Genomic DNA, 20,266 nt, shown 5'->3' on the forward strand with positions numbered 1-20,266 from the left:
CCATCATCAAAACGATGACGTTCCATTAAAGAGAAATGGAGAAGTTGTCGGGGCGTGTACTGTCATACTTGGCAGGAGCACTTACTCCGAGAACATTAAGAAAAATATAGACTAGGGGAAGAACTTCGTCTCAACTTAATAAAAAAAAGGTTATAAATAATGCTCAAAACTTATGAACATTGATAATTTAATTTGTCAAAGAAAATTGATTATATTTTTTATTATGTTATTGATTTGATTACATAAATAATTTATGTACAATAATTGCGCCATTCTGCCTTGTTTAGGGATGTGTGGGTACAGATTTCCCAACAGCTAAATTAATTACTGATGTAGACTATGCAATCCAAAAGTCAACAAAAACAGAAGAAGAAAAAGATAACACGATCAAAATGCATTAATACAATAAAAAATCACTTACAACGCCTCAGTACAAATCAACACAACATATCTCAACAAACATACACCAAAACAAAAAGATTTCTCAAAAATAATCCTTACATACTCATTCTTTCTGCTGCTAAAACAAAACAAACAGCTGCAATCAGCAAAAAAAGTGTACGAGAAAAAAATTAATAAAATTATCAACGACACAGACACATACAGCACAATGAAATCAGACCCTACCCCTTTTCTCATCAAACAGACAAACAAAATCTTTCAAGAAACATTTAAACAAAAAGAAATTGACATATGCCTCTCAAACTATACGGATGTATAAAAACACATAAACCTGAACACCCTCTAAGACCTATAATTTCATTTGTAAGTTCCCCTACATACAACATGACAAAATACCTAGCGAACATACTCAACATCACAGATAACACATATAACGTAAAAATTCATTTCACTTCATTAACAAAATAATATTAACATCCTCTCACACTACTCTCTCATATCCCTAGATATTGGGCACTCTCAACACGTCACACAAGAATGACACAATAACGCATAAAATAAAAACTTTGAGATCTGAAGATGATCTCAATAAAGATCGAAACGTTGGCAGGATAAAGAAAATGTTTTTCTAAAACCTACGTCATACCAGACCAGATCTCACGAACTCCAAATAATCTTGTTAACAGGTAACATTTATATACATCGGGAAAAGCTACTTGTTTTTATAGTTAAGTCTAATTATAGTTAATTTTTTTATTATTTTCAAGTCAGGAGGTTTGTCCAAATAGAACATTCTGGTGGGTCTAACAATAACTTTTTCACACTTTCCTATGTGTTGTATGATCGTAGGTCTGGAGTTCTGGAGAAATTCCAGTTGCAACCAGAACCAAAAACTCTTTTATTTGTCAGACCCGCGTTGTATATGAACACTAGCTTGATCCCAAAACATTTCAAAAAGTGTGTTAGGCAAATCGTTTTTTGTAAACGTTCTGAAATATTTATGAACTTAGTCCAGGGTGGATGCGGTGGTCTAAGTCCATGAATGGGGAAGCTTACGCTCCTCGTATATAAGGGAGAGAGCGCGCACGCCTGCACCTATTGATTCCCGGCATCCGTTGGCGAATCTGATCGCTGAAAGACAACCGGGGCTATACGAGAAGCTGTGGCAGACAATAGAGCATACATATGTCAAATTCAGATCATATTCCATGAAAACAACTGTCAAGAAAGCAGAAAAGCATTGAAAGCAATATTAACTATTTATTATTTAAAACTAAAGCATCGGTGCAAGCTGCAGTTATGAAGAAAAAGATGTGCATGATATTAATTTGACCGATCATCATTAGCAATTCGTAAACAAAAGGAAAGAGTTGCTGGGTAAATTCGCAAACTTGAAGATTTACAAATTTAAACTTCTTTTTTAACAAAGAGGAAATCTCTAATAAAAGTATGCAGAATCGTAAAAGAATCCGTGAGTAAAATAAATAAACCAGTTTTAGTTAAGTTTTTTATTATTCAATCGTTTTTCTAGAAATTGCGAGTGTTTTGTAATGTGTAGTCATTTCCTTCTTTTCTAGAATTTTTTTTATCTGGTGGGTAGCCGAAGAGGTTACCTAAGAAAGGGATATGTGATGTAAGTACAGTACGGGCATTAAGGCTTAATAACAGCTAATTAAGGTCCTTGGCTGTTATTAAGGTAAGCCTGTGGGGAGCGATGAGAAGACAGGAGTTTTATAAAATAGGACAGTATAATCCTAGTCCTTAAGGACCTGCCAAAGTGGGAATCTGTTGTGTGTCTGGTTTGGTAGGTGTCATTTATATGTTGAATATGATAGGACCAAGAATACACCCCTGAGGAACCCTAGCCTTCTCATCATAATAGTCGGGGATTATTTTTTTGGCTGGACCTGATGAAACTGTCAGTCAGGTATGATCGGAGGATGAGGGAGTAGGCGAAGAGAAAGATGCTCTTAACCTTCCAGTACAAAGCCACAAGCAACCGAGCATGTTTCAGCTTAAGATAGGAAGAGAATGCATCTACAACACGGTGGAATTGGCGTATTGTGTTTATGTAAGCCAAACTGATGAGATGGTATGTTTTGTTCTTCCAGGATGAAAAAGATTCTTTTCAAAAAAGGCTTCCCGATGATTCTTAGGATATGTAAGAGGCTGGTAAGCTTAACGATAGGATTAGGTGGGTTTGTAGCTTTTTGGGATCATCTTTATAAAACTTTCCTTGTCAGGGAAAGTAAGTAACCAGATCAGCATTATAAGGCAAAAGAGATTAAATCCCAAATTATATCAGATAATCTTTAAATGATAGAAAATTTGGTTTTTCGTTGTTAACAGCAGCAACGAATGTGGAAACTTCTTAAGTGCTGAAGTTTAAGATTCGGCTTCTGTAAATATATAATAAAATAAAAATACGAGCTTTATTGTTCTTAATCAGATGAGGCTTAGCCCAATAATGATTTTTATGAGTAATTTACAATAGAAAATACATCCCGTGCGTATATTTTAAGGCGGAAAGTGTTATCTCACCGGATATGCGTTGAAGGGTTGCGTGCCGGGCTGTTAACAGGGGTATCTGAGCAACGGAAAGGCTATAAATCAACTGAATCTCTACAGCTGATTTTAATCAAATTTGCAACTCTAATTGAACTTTAACAATCTTGTTCACTTGATGGTTTATTTTTGTAATAATTTAACGCAATGACTCATACAAACTATTATTGTTATGGTTAATAATTTCTTGACTTTACTAACTATTCTTGTTCCAATAAGTAAGACGGTTGTGGTTTTAGGGTTTTGTTGACTGAAATTACCCTAAAGTGCGTTGGATATTCTCAGACTTCAGAGTTTACATTTATATACCGATTCGAACCTTGAACAACAACATGCAAATGGATTACAATTAATATAATAATTATACATAAAAAGAGCTCATCATGCTGACAATATTCATACTATATAATCATTACAATGCTACAAATAATATAATGTTATTCATATGGATAGAAGATTTAAACAAATTAAAAGAATTCGGAAACGATTAATTTCAACAAAAAATGGTCTTATACAAACCACAAGTTAATTTTGGCTAGGAATCGAGTGGTGGTAACAGATTTAAGACAATTTTCTCATTTAGCTGAAAAATTATTCTAACTTTGTTATTTTAAATGAGAATCCCATATTTTGATTGTACAATTCGATTTTACAGCTTATTTTATGCCAATTTTACTGATGGGAAAATTTTGATAGGATCGACCATTTCAGATTTATGCCCAACAGAAGACGCGTGAGGGTGTTTGCTTTTTGGAACAAGATGGTCCAACCCCTTTTATTTCCAAAACGATTAACTTCAGCAAAAAATGGTCTTTTACAGGCCCCAAGTTAATTTTGGCTAGGAATCGCGTGGTAGTAACAGATTTAAGACAATTTTCTCATTTAGCTAAAAAATTACTCTAACTTTGTTATTTTAAATGAGAATCCCATATTTTGATTGTACAATTCGATTCTAGAACTTATTTTATGCCACTTTTACTGATAGGAAAATTTTGATAGGATCGACCATTTCTGAGTGCACGACGGAAGACTCGTATGCTTTTTGTAACAACAAGATGGCCCTCCAGTTACAAATCATTTGTGATGAGGATTAATAGGAGCTGTTTATATCATACCACCAAAAGTGACACAAGAGTACAGAAACTCATTTTGTAGCATTTTTCAATATAAAATATTAACTTGTTATCAATGGACCTTAGATGAATTTAAGTCATATAGAAGCCGTCGATCTCATTAAATTTTTAAGTCGAGGAAAAAAGGAGATGGAATGGAATGACATATAACAGAAGAAAGATGGTTAATAAAAATATTGAATAATAGTGCGGAGCACCTTGTGGAACATCAGACAATATCTTAATTGGCTCCGATTGATATTCTCCTATTTTTACTACTTGGAGACGATGTGACAAATAGTGTGGAAACCAAGATAAGACATGACCGTTGATAGCTACTACTTTAAGTTTTGAATTTAATATCTTACAGTCAGTTCTGTCGAATTCCTTTGAGAAATCAGTGTAGATGATGCCAAATTGTAGCCCTTTTTCATATGTTCTATAATGTGTACATTTATCTTGTCTGTAAATTGTAGTATGTTTTAACTGAAGTTGGCAGCCAAAACTTATATAGTAAGCAGTTCTCACTCAATCCCGTCCGTTCTCCCGGTCTTACGCCACCTGATTTTTCTGGCTTGTCTCCGAAACACTCATTCTACCTCCCTCTCACTCTCGCTTTGTTTAATTTTCCTTATTTTACAAGTTTATTTTTTTTAAGTTTAGAAGGAGAAAGAGAGAAATTGAGAGAGAGAGAGAGAGAGAGAGAGAGAGAGAGAGAAATAAGATTTATGTTGTTCTCTCTCTCTCTCTCTCTCTCTCTCTCTCTCTCTCTCTCTCTCTCTTTCTATCTATACGTCCTTCCATTCATCCATCCATCCATTTATCTATCTATCCATTTATCTATCTATTGATCTATCGAACTATCTCTATCTATCTAGCTCTATGTCTATCTTTATCTATCGCTATCTATTTCCATCTATCGATCTCTCCCTCTTTCTGTGTACGTAATTGCATTGTATTGGCATATGTCGCCCACCCAACTCACCATCTTCCTTTCCTGTCTCCCCTGAAGAATTAAACACCCACTTTGTCTCGCCTAACTCTTTTTCATCAATGCCTGTCCCCATAACCGCTCCCTCTGGACCCTCATTCATTTCGTCTAACTTCTATTTCTCCTATCAAACCCCAGCCGAAGTCCTCGAGGCCATAACCAAATCCCACTCCAATGCCATTGGAGTTGATGGCATCCCTATCCATTTTCTTAAACTCTGCCTCCCAATATTACTACCTGTTCTACTTCACATATATAACTACTCACTCCAAAACTCTGTTTTTCCGACAGCCTGGCAAAAAGCTCTTGTCCTCCCGGTCAATAAAACCCCCAACCCATCCTCCCCTACAGACATCCGTCCCATTTCCACCCTCTCAAACCTGTCCAGTCTCCAGGCACCTTGAACAGTCCCATCTTCTCAACCCCCTCCAATCTGGCTTCCGCCAAGGTTATTCCACCAGTGACCTCCACTTAGCAATGGACCAATGGAAAGTTACTATACTTGTCCTTCTTGATTTTTCTAAAGCCTTCGATTCTGTCCTTCACTCTTCTCTCCTCTCTAAACTCGAATCTTTTTCCTTCTCCGCCAGCACCATCCGTTGGTTCCACTCCTACCTTACCTATCGCCACCAAGCTGTCTCCCTTCCCAATGGCCTTACCTCCTCCTTCCTCCCTGCAAAATCTGGGGTGCCCCAAGGCTCTAGCATCTCCCCTTCCTTTTTTCCATTTATATCAATTATCTGCCCGACTCCATCCAGTCCTGTAACTATCACCTATATGCCGATGACTCCCAAATATACATATCCTTCCACCCTTCCGATCTTCACTCGGCCACTCTCAAGGTCCAAAAAGACCTAAACTCCATCAACGAATGGGCCCATAAAAATTCCTTAGTCCACAATCCGTCCAAATCCACCGCCATAATTATCGGGTCCAGGCAACTCCTCAATTCCCTCCCCAGCATCCCACCTATCATGCTAAATAACCATCCCATCCCCTTCTGCTCTTCGGTTAAAAACCTAGGAGTAGTTTTTGACCAAAACCTTTCCTGGCATTCTCACATTTCCCAAATTTCCCGCCATTCCATTGCCTCTCTCAGCCTGTTTTGTCGGTCCTGGCTTCTCTTACCTTTCTCCACCCGCAAACTCCTTGTATCTTCCCTTATACTTCCCTTCTTCGATTATAGCTGTTTGGCATACGGTGGTCACTCGGAGGGGGAGAACGCGCGATTGAAGCGTATTATGAATTGTTGCGTAAGATTTGTGTACGGCACCCCATGGGGATTCCGGGTGTCGGGGTTGTATTCCCAACTTTCTTGGCTATTCCCCTCCTTCCGTGCACAGTATTTCTTAAGTTGCTTTCTTTTCCTGTCCATCCACACTCATCGTCCTCCTTACATCATCCAATCCCTCCAATTCAACTCCTCACATCTCACTCGTAAGACCCGCTCATCCCCAATCGATCTTATCCTTCCGCAACATACAATCCATACCTTCGAAAGATCCTTTCTGATCCGAGCCCCTAAACTCTGGAACTCCCTTCCCCTTTCTATTCGTCAAGCTGCCTCCTTTTCCTCCTTTAAATCCCACCTGTATAATCATCTCCTCTCCTTCCAAGCAGAGAACTAACGTTAACATTTGTTATTTTTGTTTAATATTCTCGTAATTTTTTCTTCTGTCCTGCCTTATTGGTATACTTTTAACTTCATAGAAGGAACTTCCTTTATTTAGTTCATGTAAATTATTCTTATGGGACACCAGTCCCAGAATAAAGTTATTTTTCTTCTTCTTATGTATGTTATCTATTGTTCTCTCTCTCTCTCTCTCTCTCTCTCTCTCTCTCTCTCTCTCTCTCACCCCCTCTCTCTCTATCTATCTATCTAACTTTCTATCCCTCCTTCCATCCATCCATCCATCTATCTATCTATCTATGTACCTATCTCTATCTCTATCTCTATCTATATCTCTATCCCCTCTCTAAACTAAAGAAAGTTTACTTTAACATATGAAATTTGGTAAGGTTACACACATAAAAAATGAACCTGGTATAAAATATTTTTGATGGAATTCAATCACATTTAATAATTTTTTAATCCATAATTAAAATTTTAATCTCTTTCACTGTCGCCTTTTTTCTCTACTTGTTTGTTTAACTTACGCACGCAGTTCCAATTATGTAGGTGCTTTATTTTATATTCAGTCTGAAATTCGACAAGTGAATAGTATGCAATTGGTGTGAATTGATTTTCAGAGTTTGCACTTGCATGTATGCAAATTGGGACTACAAATGAGGCTAATCGTCATTTCAGGCAAACGGTTCCTGGAAATGAAGTCATGACAGTAAAAATAGTGTTTGGTTCGAGACGTAGTGAAATTGTGGAAACACGCAAAGCATGAGTGTTTCGCGTGTCTCTCATTCGCCGTCGCGGAAGGGGTTTAACAACATGGGGATCAGGGTAGTTCGATGGGAAAACGGCCATTTAATTGCGATCCTATCGTTGCATTCGAATTGCATCGTGGAAAGTTTTTATGCACATTTTTCACCCACATTGAAAACAGGGTCAAGGTTTGACCTTAAAATTGACGATTATTTTCATTTTAGCATCACCATATCTTGGGAATGATCTCTCACAGCATAGCTTTCTAACCTCTTACATTTTGTTTAGTTTAATTTATGAAAACAAAACAAAAAAATAACAACATAGAAGAATGTGAAATTAAGGAAACCAAATGTTGAGATAGAAATACGTTTGCGGCTAGATAAATTATTGTATGCTGTAAATAAATATATTAATTTTATTCGGATATAAATGATGATAAGGTTGACAAGGTATCGAGATTAGGCTAGAAAGGGTAGGAAAATTAAAGACACATGGAGATTAGGGAATGATCCCAAACGACAATGACCAATTGAAAATTAATTGTTAATTTTATTTAAAACATATAAACATATTCGGGATAAACAAACGATACTGATATTTTTTAAATCCTTCCCTTCACTGATTACCTCGTAATATCCTACTTTTCCAATATGTATTTCAAGTAGAATCGGAACGTCTTTCTATTCCATCCTCTCCACCGGACGGGTGTTCCCCAAGGCCTTATCCTTGGCCCCATGCTTTCAGTTCTATCGACAGGCATTCCTATCGATCCTGATGTAGTATTCCTTCCAGCAAGCCCACACTTCAGACCCAGGGGGCTTCAAAAACTTCATCTGGAAAAATGGTTGAAGACATGGAGGATCAACAAAACCAAATCCAAGCAAATAACTTCCAACCATCGCCGTATCATCTCTCTTCTAATCTGTTACAATACTATCGATTTCCCAGCTACCAATGATGTCCCCTATTTGAAACTTTTGGTCGGCAAAAGACTTAGAACAAACCCTCTACTTGATTCAAACTAGTTTAACAGAACAACGAGTAATCTGCTCAAAACACTACAGTTATGATAACTAATGTGGTATTGAAATCTCCAAAGAATCCAGTCAACTAGTCCAAAACCAATCGAACCATTGCCCTAGCTTCATATTTCATATCCAACCTAACTACCCACACAAATAAAGTGAAAAATGTTGAACCCTTTCCGACAATCTCTAACTGATGTATTCAAGTACCACCCACATGTTGAAGAGCAGATCCAACAGCAACTATCAGTGAAGCAAGCCATTAGTAAATCGGCAGTCAAACGGTATCGTTGTCGCGTCGCCACCGCTTTTCCCTACGAGAATTATTAGTTAGTAGAGTTCCTCACTGAAGATGGCACAATTCCAAAACGCGTTTGTGAAACATCAAAACCTTCAAACGGACCCAGTGCTGGTTCAGCAATGACGTCTTTAGACGAAAGGAATTAGATGGTGGACATTACATAGGATTTGGCTAAATGAGTTACAAGTGGAATATATAAGTCGGTATGGATGGTGTGGTTGAAAACATAAAGTTGTGGGAGAACTTAACTAATTGAAGACATCTGTGTCTAAGCTTCAATATTGTTCTACGGACTTTAAATTGAAGGGCCTTAATCTAGCTAAAGAGATGTGTGGTGATTAGTGACCGTTAATCGATAATTATTCAGAAATCGTGAGATGCGGTCTGGTGTGATTTAGGTTTCAGAAAAACATTTTCTTTATCGTGCCAACGTTTCGATCTTTATTGAGATCATCTTCAGGGCATGGGATTTACAAACATTGTTTAAATNTGTTTATATTATATAAAAGTTTATTTAAACATAAAACAGCAAAATCTCACTGGCACTCTCAACACGACACGCAAGAATGGCACAATTACACAGAAGACAAACCCTTTGAGTGAGTAGAAATACTTTGATTGAATATAAAAAATATATATTGCATCGTATAAATTCACTTTTCCACATCCTAAATGTATTTGTTAAATGTGAACATGTAAATCCCAGGCCCTGAAGATGATCTCAATAAAGGTCGAAACGTTGGCACGATAAAGAAAATGTTTTCTGAAGCCAACAACACACCAGACCTCATCTCACGATTTCTGAATAACTAGTTAAAGAGGTCGAGTCCGTAAGTAAAATAAGGAGCCAACAGGGCTATATTAAGTCCTCTTTTGGGGAAAAATTATAGAAATTTTGTTATATTTTTTGCATAATAGTGAATGTGTTTATAGAAAAATTAACATAATTTTAGTTTATTATGAAAATGTTTTCACGTTTTCTATATTAAACTCGCAAAAAAATTTTTTTGAACGTGCAGTGTTGAATATTTTATGTTGTAAAATAATAATGTTTTGATAAAATGTTGTCGAGAATTTATCGACTTGGTAATGTAAGATAAAGGAAGAACATAAGTCAGAAGTTTCACTTTATTCATAGAACTTTATGAACTTGAGATTAACTAGATAGCCAACATGCTGCAAAATAGCACCTTCCAACTTCACAAATGCTTTATTCCAATTAAATCTAAAACATACACCACTCTTTACCTGATAGTTTAGCCTGGTTATATTTACCTAAAAAAACTATTTTCTCATTGAAAAATTGGAATAAAAATTTTGTTAAATAATTACGATAATTTTGGTTGGTTCTTGGATTTATGGCGCGACAGCACAAGGCAGAAGCATTTTAGTTGAAAGGAAAAACTTATCGTTACTTACTTACCTTTTTAATTTCAGTTTATTTTTTATCGACTATTGCAATTCATAATCTTTAAAATTCACCGTTCATAACGATATAATTTTTTTATATATTTTTAAAGATATGACTATTACCGTTTATTCCTATTATCCCTTTTCATCGCCTGAAAAAGTTGAAAAACAATCAATTATTTATTTATTTTGTTATTGAGGATAAAATATCATTAAAAGGGAAATATTTATTAGAGAATTATTCACTATTTCAAAAAATTAACATATCTGTCAATAGTCAATTGCTTTAGCCAGAATGTAAAATTATTATTATTAATTTTCGTATTATTTAAACGAAAAATTAATAAAATAATGAAAATTTAAATTAAGCTTGATATGAGAATTGCCAAGAAAGAGAGATCCATGCCCGTCCAGCCATCTGTGATTGCTCCAGAGAAACTTCCAGATGGTAACGTAGACTTTAGTAAGGCACTAAGTAGTTAATGAAAGTACGTAGTTTCATGATGTTTTATGTTGAAAAGATCTACAGTTTTAGCAAATTTATTAGATAATTAACAACTTTGTTTATAATAATATTTCATTTATTCATTATTGATGTTTGAAAATAAAGCAATGTATATAGCAGAATAATGTTTGTAAAAAATAATGATAACATAGAACAAACCACCTCGATAAGTTGAATACAGTGAACACGTCCAGTGCTGCTGTCCTGCAGGAAGGCCAAACAGTCCCAAGCTTCCAACCACTCGGACGTTGCAGGTCAAAAATCGTCGCAATTTTCCAGCCTTTTTTGCCTTGTATGTGCCGTTCCAGTTTCAGGTCGAAAAGCGCACTTCTTTCCAGTTTCCAGTGTAGCCTTAGTCTTCGCCCTGTAGAGTTCTTTTTCTAGGCACAAAGCGCCAAAACCTCTTGGAATAAAAAGTTTCACACATTGAAGAAAAGTAAGTTTGCCTTTATAATATATCTTGAAATAATGTTTCTAATATTATTTTCTTTCGATTGAAAACAAATCAAAATTTTTAATTGTAATGTCTTGCTTCACCGCGTTATTTTCATTTGTATTTATTTTTAGCGTTAGCCGTCAGCACTCTCGGCTTCTTAGACAATCAGAAAAAGAGTGGATTTTTATAGTTATTTTTTTACGAGGGTATTTCATGTACGAGGCTATAAGAATAACCGGTGTTTTTGAAAAAGGCCCATTGGTAAGCATTGGGTTCGAGTTCAGGGCCGATGGATTCGAACCAGGGACCTTTGCCTTATAATGAGCGCCGTGTCACCGCCTAAACCACCACTCCCCAATGTCTTGATGGTTAGTATTGTACAATAACAAGTTTTTATTTATTTTATTACGAAAAAGATTGTTTCTAAATTCATCTCGTTTTTTAGCACTCAGCACCAGCACGAAGCCTCTTCAGAAAAAAGGAGGCAAGTTTGCCCAAGTTGAGCGGAGCGGAATTGGAAATTTTTGAACAGTAACATTTAGGACAAAAGAATTACATTGATTCGCTTGTGGATATGAAGCCAAAAGTTGCTAGACGTGTCCCTCATAATAGATGGTTGTCATGCCTATGGCTCCATATAGAAAGCGTGTAGGCATGAGATTGGTTCTCGAGCATCGTAGCGGATTTCTCGATCCACGTTCCGGTTTTCAGAGGAAGTGTATAATTTTTTTTTTTTTTTTTTTTAAGTGGCATCCGACTTGGTCATTTCAGTCGCGAGCGCACCTCCTATATACATTACATTCATTCGATGGGGTACTTTTATAAATATTCCGCCTTAGACTTAAGTCACGCGAGGGGCGATAGGGATGCTATTCCACCATCAGCCCCTCCCCATTCACTCTAATAAAAACACTCACCCATACAAAACTCAGAAACACAAAACACATATCTTGACGGATATTTACAATAAAAAATTCCCAATTCTCTTGAAAAGCGGAACTGAGGACCCTGAAATTCGCTACCGTGTTCGAGAACCATTCTTAATCCGGCGACATGCTTACATGCTCTCTGTCTGGAGCCAAGGCATGACACGCCTTTATTATGTGGGACACCTTTCTCTGCATAAGGGGCAGCTGAGCGGGCTTAGGCTCAAAAGCAGGTGCCCGTGTGTTAACCGAGTATGGCCAATCCTCAATCGGGTGAGGACGATCCCTCGTCTCCCGCTGAGGTTTGCTGAGGGCCATCTACCGGTCGTGCTCTTGACCGTGCTTCGTAGTCTACGTTCTTAGACCGGTTTTTAGAGGAAGTGTATATGTTTTATTTTATATAGTTCGTTCTTGTTTCGTGGTTCTGTTTTTTTTTCTTCTTTGTTTAAGTACACCATTTACCCTGACTTAGGATTAACTTATTACTAGTGTGTATAGTTCGTTGGAGGAATATCTAGTATCGAGTACTCTTCCAAAAACCAGCATGAGTGCAATGTACATAGGTGTGAATGTATTTATTTGTGCGATTGTACTCTGTGTTGGTTTGGCTCAAAATGAGTCCTAGTAACCCAGCCGCATAACGTGGTAGACGAACCCCCGTGAGCTATGACCCCAATGGTACGCACCTCAAGGTGTGATAAGAAAATAAAAATAAATAAGAAATTGTTTCGATACCTGAAGGAGATAAACATATAGGGAGTCCTTTCATACGTAGGTTGAAATAAATCCTTAATTTGACTGAACTATTTATTAGCGTAAACTTTATGTTATGCTTGGTTGTGTTTGTGTTGTAATATCGAGTAGCCAAAAACATACTGAATAAGTCTAGGTTATTTAGTTTTAGTGTTATGAATTAACAGTTTGATAGGAGGATATCCACTAGCGTTATATAAAGCCCTGGTGTCTACACAATTGTGTGATTGTATTTATTTGCGTGAATGGACACGGTCTGTGTGGAACATCGAGTACACATAGAACTGGTGACTACCTTAGGAGAATAAATGCATGATTTTTTCTTGTATGAATAAACAAAACATAGTGGTCCTAGATGCTAGCCAGCCGAAAAAAAATCATTACACTGTAAAGTACTTCATGACAGAGTTAAACTCAGTAAAACGCTTCATTTCGTAATAAAAATTTTAATTTATGACCCTTACTGTTTAAAGTAATGAAGAGAAAACATACTGTTCATGGTATATTATACTGACAATAAACAGGTGGATGAAATGATTCGAAAATTATTACTTGGGACGCAGTAGTACTTGCCGTTTTATTTTTGTCCCCGTGTAATTTATATTAACACCTTTCGAAAAGTCAGTATGTTTTAATTCCAAGAAAATACCGATCCGATATCGTCCCCGGATGATGAAGAGTTGTTACAACCGAACGACTGCATTATCATTCTTGGACGTTCCTTAAAACAAATAAAATTATTATTGCATTTATAATTAAAGACCAATTAGGCCAATTGCCACAGTTGTAAACAGCTATCGTAGGTAATCCACCCTGATTAGTCTTAAAAGGATTTTGCTTATTTTCTATGGTCGTACGATTTTTAGTTATACAGATAATTTTAGAGAATCACGATTGAACTTAAATGATAATTAGAGAAAAGTGGGGGGAAATATTACTTATTCAAGGCTAGAATTAAGAAAAAGGATTAAGGTTATTAGTGGATATATTTACTTGAGAAGCATGAAAAGTGCGCGCGTAAGACAGAGTGAGTAGAAAAGGACAAGTAGATACAGAAATTAGGATTTTTCAATCGAGTGAGTCACGGATAGATAGTAATACAATAATCTAGATGGATGTTTAATTATTGTTAACTGTTTAATTATTGTCATCTTATTCTTAATTATATAATTACTCAATTAATCTTACAAAATGTTTTCGAAATGAAAAATTTGTGTCACAGGCGGGGATTCGAACCCACGACTTTCGGTTAAATACACCGCTGCTCTACCGAAATAGTTTGTGGCACGGGCGATCGAAGTCACGGTATTTAAAATTCTGTATAATTAATTGAATAGATGGATGTGTAAATAAGAAGAATAGGAAGAAAACGGTTGAGAGAAATTTAGAGAAAATAAAACGTTAGACAGAGATAGTGAGATAGACATATATAGACTTGGGTAGGTACATGCGAACACAACCGGACTAACAAATAGAAACCATAGAAAGTAACTCACAACTCAAACAAAAACTCATACAGGAGACAGGCACAAAAGTAGAGAAAATTAAATTTAAGATAAATAGAGTATAAGTAAGATAAAGTGTATAGATTTGTGTGTGTGTTTGTGTTTGAAAGAGAGAGAGAGAGAGAGAAAAAAAAAGAGAGAGGAGAAAGGCAAATGTACAAATGAGTATGTTGTTAAGCCAATTTAGCAAATACGTTGATAGAAACAGAAAGAGATAGGAAAAAAGAGAAAGAAAGAAGGGTAGAATGGCCGACATAATTAGATAGGGATAAAAGGAAAGAGTGAGGATATAATGAGGATATAGTGAGGATATATAACCATCCCTAAACATATGTAAAGTATAGTGAAATAACTAGATTGACTAATACAGTAAATGTACATGGAGTTAAATATACGGGAAAATAAAAAGAAAGAGAGAGAGAGGATAGAGGAGAAAGGCAAATATACAAATGAGTATATTGTTTAAGCCAATTTAGCCAATACGTTGATAAATAGAGAGATAGGAAAACAGAGAAAAAAGAGAGTTAGAAAGTTAGATAGAGATGAACGGAAAGAGAGAGGGAGAGAGAGATGTAGAGAGGATATACAAATATATGTAAAGTAAAGTGAAGTAGCTAGATTGAGTAATGTAGTAAATGTACATGAATGGTTAAATATACTGGGTGATAAAGAAAGAAAGAGGGAGAGAGAGTAGAGTAGAGATTAAGATATCAACATAGAGATAAATATAGAGGTACAACCAAAACAACGTACCAATGTTAAAAGAAATAACTAAACATCCAGGAATAAATTATAAAACAAACAAAAAATAATAAAAAGTCAAATTATGTAAATTAAGGAGAAATGTTAGAGACAGAGATAGATAGGTAAAGGGGTTGTTAGAGAGAAAGAGCCAGAGAGAGAGAGAGAGAGAGAGAGAGAAAGAGTGAGAGAGAGAAGGAGCTAAAGAGAGTGAGAGATAGAGAAAGAGTGAGTCAGTGAGAAAGAGAGAGAGAGAGAGAGAAAGAGTGAGAGAGAGAAGGAGCTAAAGAGAGTGAGAGATAGAGAAAGAGTGAGTCAGTGAGAAAGAGAGAGAGAGAGAGAGAAAGAGTGAGAGAGAGAAGGAGCTAAAGAGAGTGAGAGATAGAGAAAGAGTGAGTCAGTGAGAAAGAGAGAGAGAGAGTAAAAGAGAGAAAGAGATAATATATCAACACAGCAGAGATAAATATAGAGGTAAAACCAAAAAAAGTTTCAGGAATAAATTATAAAACAAACAAAAAAATAATGAATAGTAAAATTATGTAAATTAAGGAGATATGTTAGAGAGACAGAGAGATTGACAGAGATAAAGAGAGCGAGAGTTAGAGAGAGATAGTAAAAGAGAAAAAGAGAGAAGAGATAAATATATATGGAAATTATGGAGATTTGTCGATGAGATTGTTAGAGATAGATATATATTGATAGATAGATAGATAGATAGAGAGAGAGAGAGAGAGAGAAAAAGAAATAAATAGATCGGAAGAGAAAGAAACAGCAACAGGAGTTAGAAATGAGGAAAAGAGAAATAAAGGGATGGAGGGTGATCAAGAATGACAGAGAGGGGGATAGAAACAGAAAGAGGTAGAGGCAGAGGTATAGAGAGAAAAAAAAGATTAAGTGGCAAAAAGAAATAGATAGGGAAAGTGTGTTTGTCTGAATATTGGAAGAGAAACGAATTCTGCTAGGTAGATAGAAATACATATACAAAGATAGCTCATAGGCACATCTCTGCGGGCGCAAGTCAAATAAGCCATAGTGATTATAGCTCAAACCATCGTTTGACATAATAAGGAGCATAACCGTTTTTAACAATAGTTTTTCCAGACGGGGAGTAAACTGATGGACCCAACTGAAACCCCGTAAAAATAAATGTGATATCTAATTGTTAATTCATACTTACTAATGGCTCTTGTTTTGGCTTGCATTGGAAGCCTTCATTTATCAAATAGGTGTTGAGTTTGACAGCGTTCAGGCATTCGACACCTTCGATCTTTCGGTTCGAAGACCACATCTTGAAGACCGGCAGGCGCGAGGGGTTCTCTACGTCAACGGTAAGATTGGGAAATCTTAAATATCAAGGAAATTAATGCGATTTTATATTTTAAAAGAAAATGTCCAAGTCTTACTCTATGTGATCCCGTTCGTCGTACCAGACTTTGATGAAAGCGCAGTTGCAAGGAAAAGATACTCCGTCGAAATAGTCTTGAATTGTGGAAAGGGCTGCAAAAACAAAGATTTTGTTATATTTTGTTATTTTAATGAATTATTTAAAAATAAATGTATAAATGCACGACATGTCAAACTTTTACAAATTACATACTGACATATAACAATTTTTTAAATAACAATAATTCTACAATAGCCTGATATTTTTGTTTGGTATATTTATTCTAAGGGGGGGTTCTAGTGCTTTCCCTCTCTCTCCCTCCCTCTCTCTCTCTCTCTCTCTCTCTCTCTATTTATNTTTCTATCTATCTATCTATCTATATCTATCTCTAGCTATTTATCTAGATCTGTATAGTTATATTTATCTATTTATTTATCTATCTGTCTATCTACCTGTCTCTCTTTCTACGTATTCATCCATTTATCTACCCGTCATTCTAATGTTTTCTCTCTCTCTCTCTCTCTCTCTCTCTCTCTCTCTCTCTCTTTCTTTCTCTTTCTCTTTCTTTTTCTCTTTCTTCTTTTCTTTCTTTCTTATACATTAAATATCACCTATCAAGCTTGGATCGCTTTAGATTTTTAAAGATAACATCAGGTCTTGGTAAGCATATTAGTAAAATAAATATTTTTTTTCTCGTTAAAATCAATGCGTATTAATATAAAGTGGATTCTGGTATAAATAACTGCTGTATAACGATCAAATATATTCAAAGATGTAGGGAACGTGCCTCGACATAATTGATATTCCCCTGCAATATCAAAAATCAGTGATAAGGCCAATCTAAAAGAAAATGATACACTCAGTGCCTAGCTTTGATGGAATTAACAACACATTATTCCACTATAGAATGGACAGGTGGTAGAACAGGTCCACTGCAAGCTCAACTCATGAATTCTTCATGCGTAGAACCGTAAATCCTAACCATAACTTCTAACCTGAACGAAGGAAATCAAATTGGCATTGTCCTTGAATTTGCCTCCGTATCAATTTATTAATTAGACACTCGCTTTTTAGACAATAAAGTTTCGAATCGTTACAGACAAGATTTCTGTATTGGAGAAATAAAAATTAAACTTACCATCTTTGCAATTGTTGTAAATATTCCCACGTGAGTTTTGCTCTTGTGCAGTGTAAAAGATGAAAATTTTTTTCACACTCTTGCTTATGCTAGTCACCATTTTAAGGCATTCGGCGTAGGCCAATGGTCCAAAAGTATATAACGTCATATTAACTGTTTGGTTAAACGTGAATAAAGATCTACTAAAATCGTATATAACATCAAAACGAAACCATATGTTTCAGAAGAAAACTGCTGTAGTTGTTTTTCATATTTTTTATTGTATTTAATGTACTTATCTAGAGAAAAAACAGTATTTTATCTATAGTTTGTCTAAAACACGCTTTATTCACAACTTATAACTTAGTAGGTTATTTTCTTTGTTCATTAATTTCATATTTATGTGTCAAAGCATCGTCGGAAGAGTCGATACGACAATTCAAATATTCTCATTCTTCTCTAATGGAACGCATCAATCGTTCACACCGATGCTGTAGTCTGACATTAGAAATTTTTGAAGACTCGAAAACGAAGCCGAACTTTCTGTATCGCTGCGAACTGAAGCGTCGTACGAGGGAAATCGATAGTGAAGGAACTTATTTGTCTCTTCGGGGGAAGCCGACTTCTTACTGGCCCCTGATTGTTTCGATTTTCTTTTGCCAATCACTCTTTCTGTTAATTTCTGAAACAGAAGGCATATTGGAAAAAAAAGAAAGAAAAAAGATCGACGAACAACATACAGGCTTAAATTCCATCCCGCATTTACGCATATAAGCCCGGAGGAAAACGAAAGACGAACAAGAGTATCCTGAAAGCTTCTGCGGCGAATCCCACAATTTGAACACCGGCAGGTCGAACTCTGATTCAACATCGTTGTCCTTTGAGGGAAAGCTGAACAATAAGTTTTTTAAAATGAAAATACAGTAGCAGGATGAAATAATATTGGATTACTTAACAATAAGGAAAACAAGTGTAAAGTTATGGCAAGAAAAGTTGATTTACTCACATTTCATTTTCATCGAACCATATTTTTATGACAGCAATGTTGTGAGTAATTACTGCATTATCAAAATAAACTTGAATTTCTTTCCAAGCTAGGGGAAAAAATATACATTTTTTTTTTAAGTCAGTACCTTCATTTTCAAACAATTTTCGATTAACCCTTTATGGCCCAATGTTGTCTTAGAACAATACGAACCTTAGCAATTTTGTAAGAAAGGTAAATGAAAAATTCAGAGGAAATATTATGAAGGTAAGTGAAAGGGAGTTTAGATTGACGCCAAATAAATCAGTGTTACCAATACACAGACAGGAACAACACCGCTCCAGCCCTAACTCACGGATTTCCTCCGAATATTAAACAAAAGTGCAAAAATTGGCATTGCTCTGAAGCAAATTTGGATAAAAAAGGTTAAATTGTAAACTGGTTATGAAAAATTTTGTTTAGCTAATATAAAAGATGCAGTGGTGTAGTGAACAGCCATGTTGGAAATAAAATATTCCAAGATGGAGATTTTAGATTGGCGCCAAAAAAATCAGTGTTTCCCATATAAAAACACTGCACCGGCATTGAAATTATTGGATGAGTTAAGCTTTAGCAAATTTCCTAAACGGCAACGTTGGGCAAGTCGGGTTCAAGCTGCTTACATAAAATCTTAAGTAATACATTTGAAAAAAAAAAAAACAATCAGTACATAGTGGAATGTATTCAAATTGTTACGTAAAAAAATTAAATTATAGCATTTCTCACAAATTGCCTACCCTCTTTACACGCAATGTAAGCCTTTGTCTTCGATTTAGTTCGGTAGATGGTGTAAAACAGAAATACCTTTTTTACAGATCTGCTCACGCTGTAAATCAATCTGAAACAATCCGGATACAAGATTGGTCCTAACACGAAAAGTGACATTTCTTATTTAAACAGCTATATACAAAGGAACTATGCAATACTTATATTAAAAATTTGAACGCTAGAAAAGCATGTGACGACAAACTTATTCAGTTTTTTTTAAATAATTTTAATAAATATATTCGACATGGGCTTGTAAATACTACAAGCCGAAAAATAGCCTATAATTTTCTCGGCTTGAAATTTATTCGCATCGTAACGCCTTATCTATTTTTTACAGCAGAAACGTTTCACATTGTAAAACGCTAGCACTAAATACATACCACGTTCTGCCTTATAACAGAAACAATTTATTAGACAATTTCAAATTCATTCGACTATACAAGAAGCACATCGCGTAGTAGAGGTCATTTCCACCTCCCTTGAGTTAAAGCAATATTGCCCTGGTGTGTTCTTACATACACCAAGCTTTTGACCGGGCATGGCTCTCGACTATTGTGGAAGCTCGAGACATGCACCATTGGTATCCTAAGGTCGTTGCTTCCAAGTATCTCACCTTCATTCCATCCTATTTTCGCAGGTGTCCCACAGGGCAGCGTCCTCGCTCCTCTGCTTTACCAATTTACTCCGACCTACCTAACTACCGAACAGTATTACCCTTACCTTTGTCGATGATACCTCAATCCTTTATCCTAATGAAGAGCCTACAGCTTCAATTTGCAAAATTACTTGCATCCTCGAATCCTGGCTCCTGCAGTGGAGAATTAGTTAACAAAACAAAATCCATATACAAAACAAAAAAAATTAACCAGTATACCTCAACGTTCCCGCTGTTGAAAACCATGGACGATACCTCGGACCCAA

The 20,266-nt window shown here is 35.9% G+C and overlaps 2 protein-coding genes and 1 long non-coding RNA gene across 4 annotated transcripts; 1 reads left to right on the forward strand and 2 right to left on the reverse strand.

Annotated features, from left to right (window-relative positions):
* Window positions 1-3,210: 3,210 nt before the first annotated feature.
* On the reverse strand, window positions 3,211-17,802 carry LOC106663514. Of its 2 annotated transcripts, XM_024230272.1 has the most exons (5): window positions 17,575-17,802; window positions 16,456-16,549; window positions 16,230-16,395; window positions 10,310-10,338; window positions 3,211-3,286 (listed from the first exon to the last, which is right to left on the reverse strand). In XM_024230272.1, exons 1-5 carry the CDS (start codon window positions 17,720-17,722, stop codon window positions 3,256-3,258), a joined length of 468 nt encoding a protein of 155 aa, XP_024086040.1. In that variant the 5' UTR covers window positions 17,723-17,802; the 3' UTR covers window positions 3,211-3,255. The 2 variants fall into 2 exon arrangements, with proteins under 2 accessions (XP_024086040.1, XP_024086039.1); XM_024230271.1 differs by lacking the exons at window positions 3,211-3,286; window positions 10,310-10,338 and adding an exon at window positions 13,237-13,527.
* LOC106663515 lies at window positions 10,890-11,841 on the forward strand. The gene is made up of 3 exons (XR_001340040.2): window positions 10,890-11,127; window positions 11,259-11,495; window positions 11,573-11,841. It is a non-coding gene; the product is annotated as an uncharacterized LOC106663515 (long non-coding RNA).
* Window positions 17,803-17,891: 89 nt separating the features above from the next.
* Window positions 17,892-19,554, reverse strand: LOC106663513. The gene is made up of 4 exons (XM_014388394.1): window positions 19,315-19,554; window positions 18,560-18,647; window positions 18,294-18,444; window positions 17,892-18,235 (listed from the first exon to the last, which is right to left on the reverse strand). Exons 1-4 carry the CDS (start codon window positions 19,460-19,462, stop codon window positions 18,026-18,028), a joined length of 597 nt encoding a protein of 198 aa, XP_014243880.1. The 5' UTR covers window positions 19,463-19,554; the 3' UTR covers window positions 17,892-18,025.
* Between the last annotated feature and the right edge of the window lie 712 nt (window positions 19,555-20,266).

The sequence above is a fragment of the Cimex lectularius genome, unplaced genomic scaffold (genome assembly GCF_000648675.2).
Source record: "Cimex lectularius strain Harlan isolate CLEC.00 unplaced genomic scaffold, Clec_2.1 scaffold2, whole genome shotgun sequence".
In the NCBI taxonomy this organism is placed as follows: Eukaryota; Metazoa; Arthropoda; class Insecta; order Hemiptera; family Cimicidae; genus Cimex; species Cimex lectularius.

What these genes read in the sequence shown, in the direction of transcription:
- LOC106663514 (XM_024230271.1), bottom strand. Translation starts at nt 17,722, where the DNA reads ATGACGTTATATACTTTTGGACCATTGGCCTACGCCGAATGCCTTAAA. An exon ending in GACGAACGGGATCACATAGA is followed by an intron (nt 16,396 to 16,455) that starts GTAAGACTTGGA and finishes TTGATATTTAAG; the next exon opens with ATTTCCCAATCTTACCGTTG. An exon ending in AGCCAAAACAAGAGCCATTA is followed by an intron (nt 13,528 to 16,229) that starts GTAAGTATGAAT and finishes ATTTGTTTTAAG; the next exon opens with GAACGTCCAAGAATGATAAT.
- LOC106663513 (XM_014388394.1), bottom strand. Translation starts at nt 19,462, where the DNA reads ATGTCACTTTTCGTGTTAGGACCAATCTTGTATCCGGATTGTTTCAGA. An exon ending in TTACATTGCGTGTAAAGAGG is followed by an intron (nt 18,648 to 19,314) that starts GTAGGCAATTTG and finishes TTTTTCCCCTAG; the next exon opens with CTTGGAAAGAAATTCAAGTT. An exon ending in TGGTTCGATGAAAATGAAAT is followed by an intron (nt 18,445 to 18,559) that starts GTGAGTAAATCA and finishes CTTATTGTTCAG; the next exon opens with CTTTCCCTCAAAGGACAACG.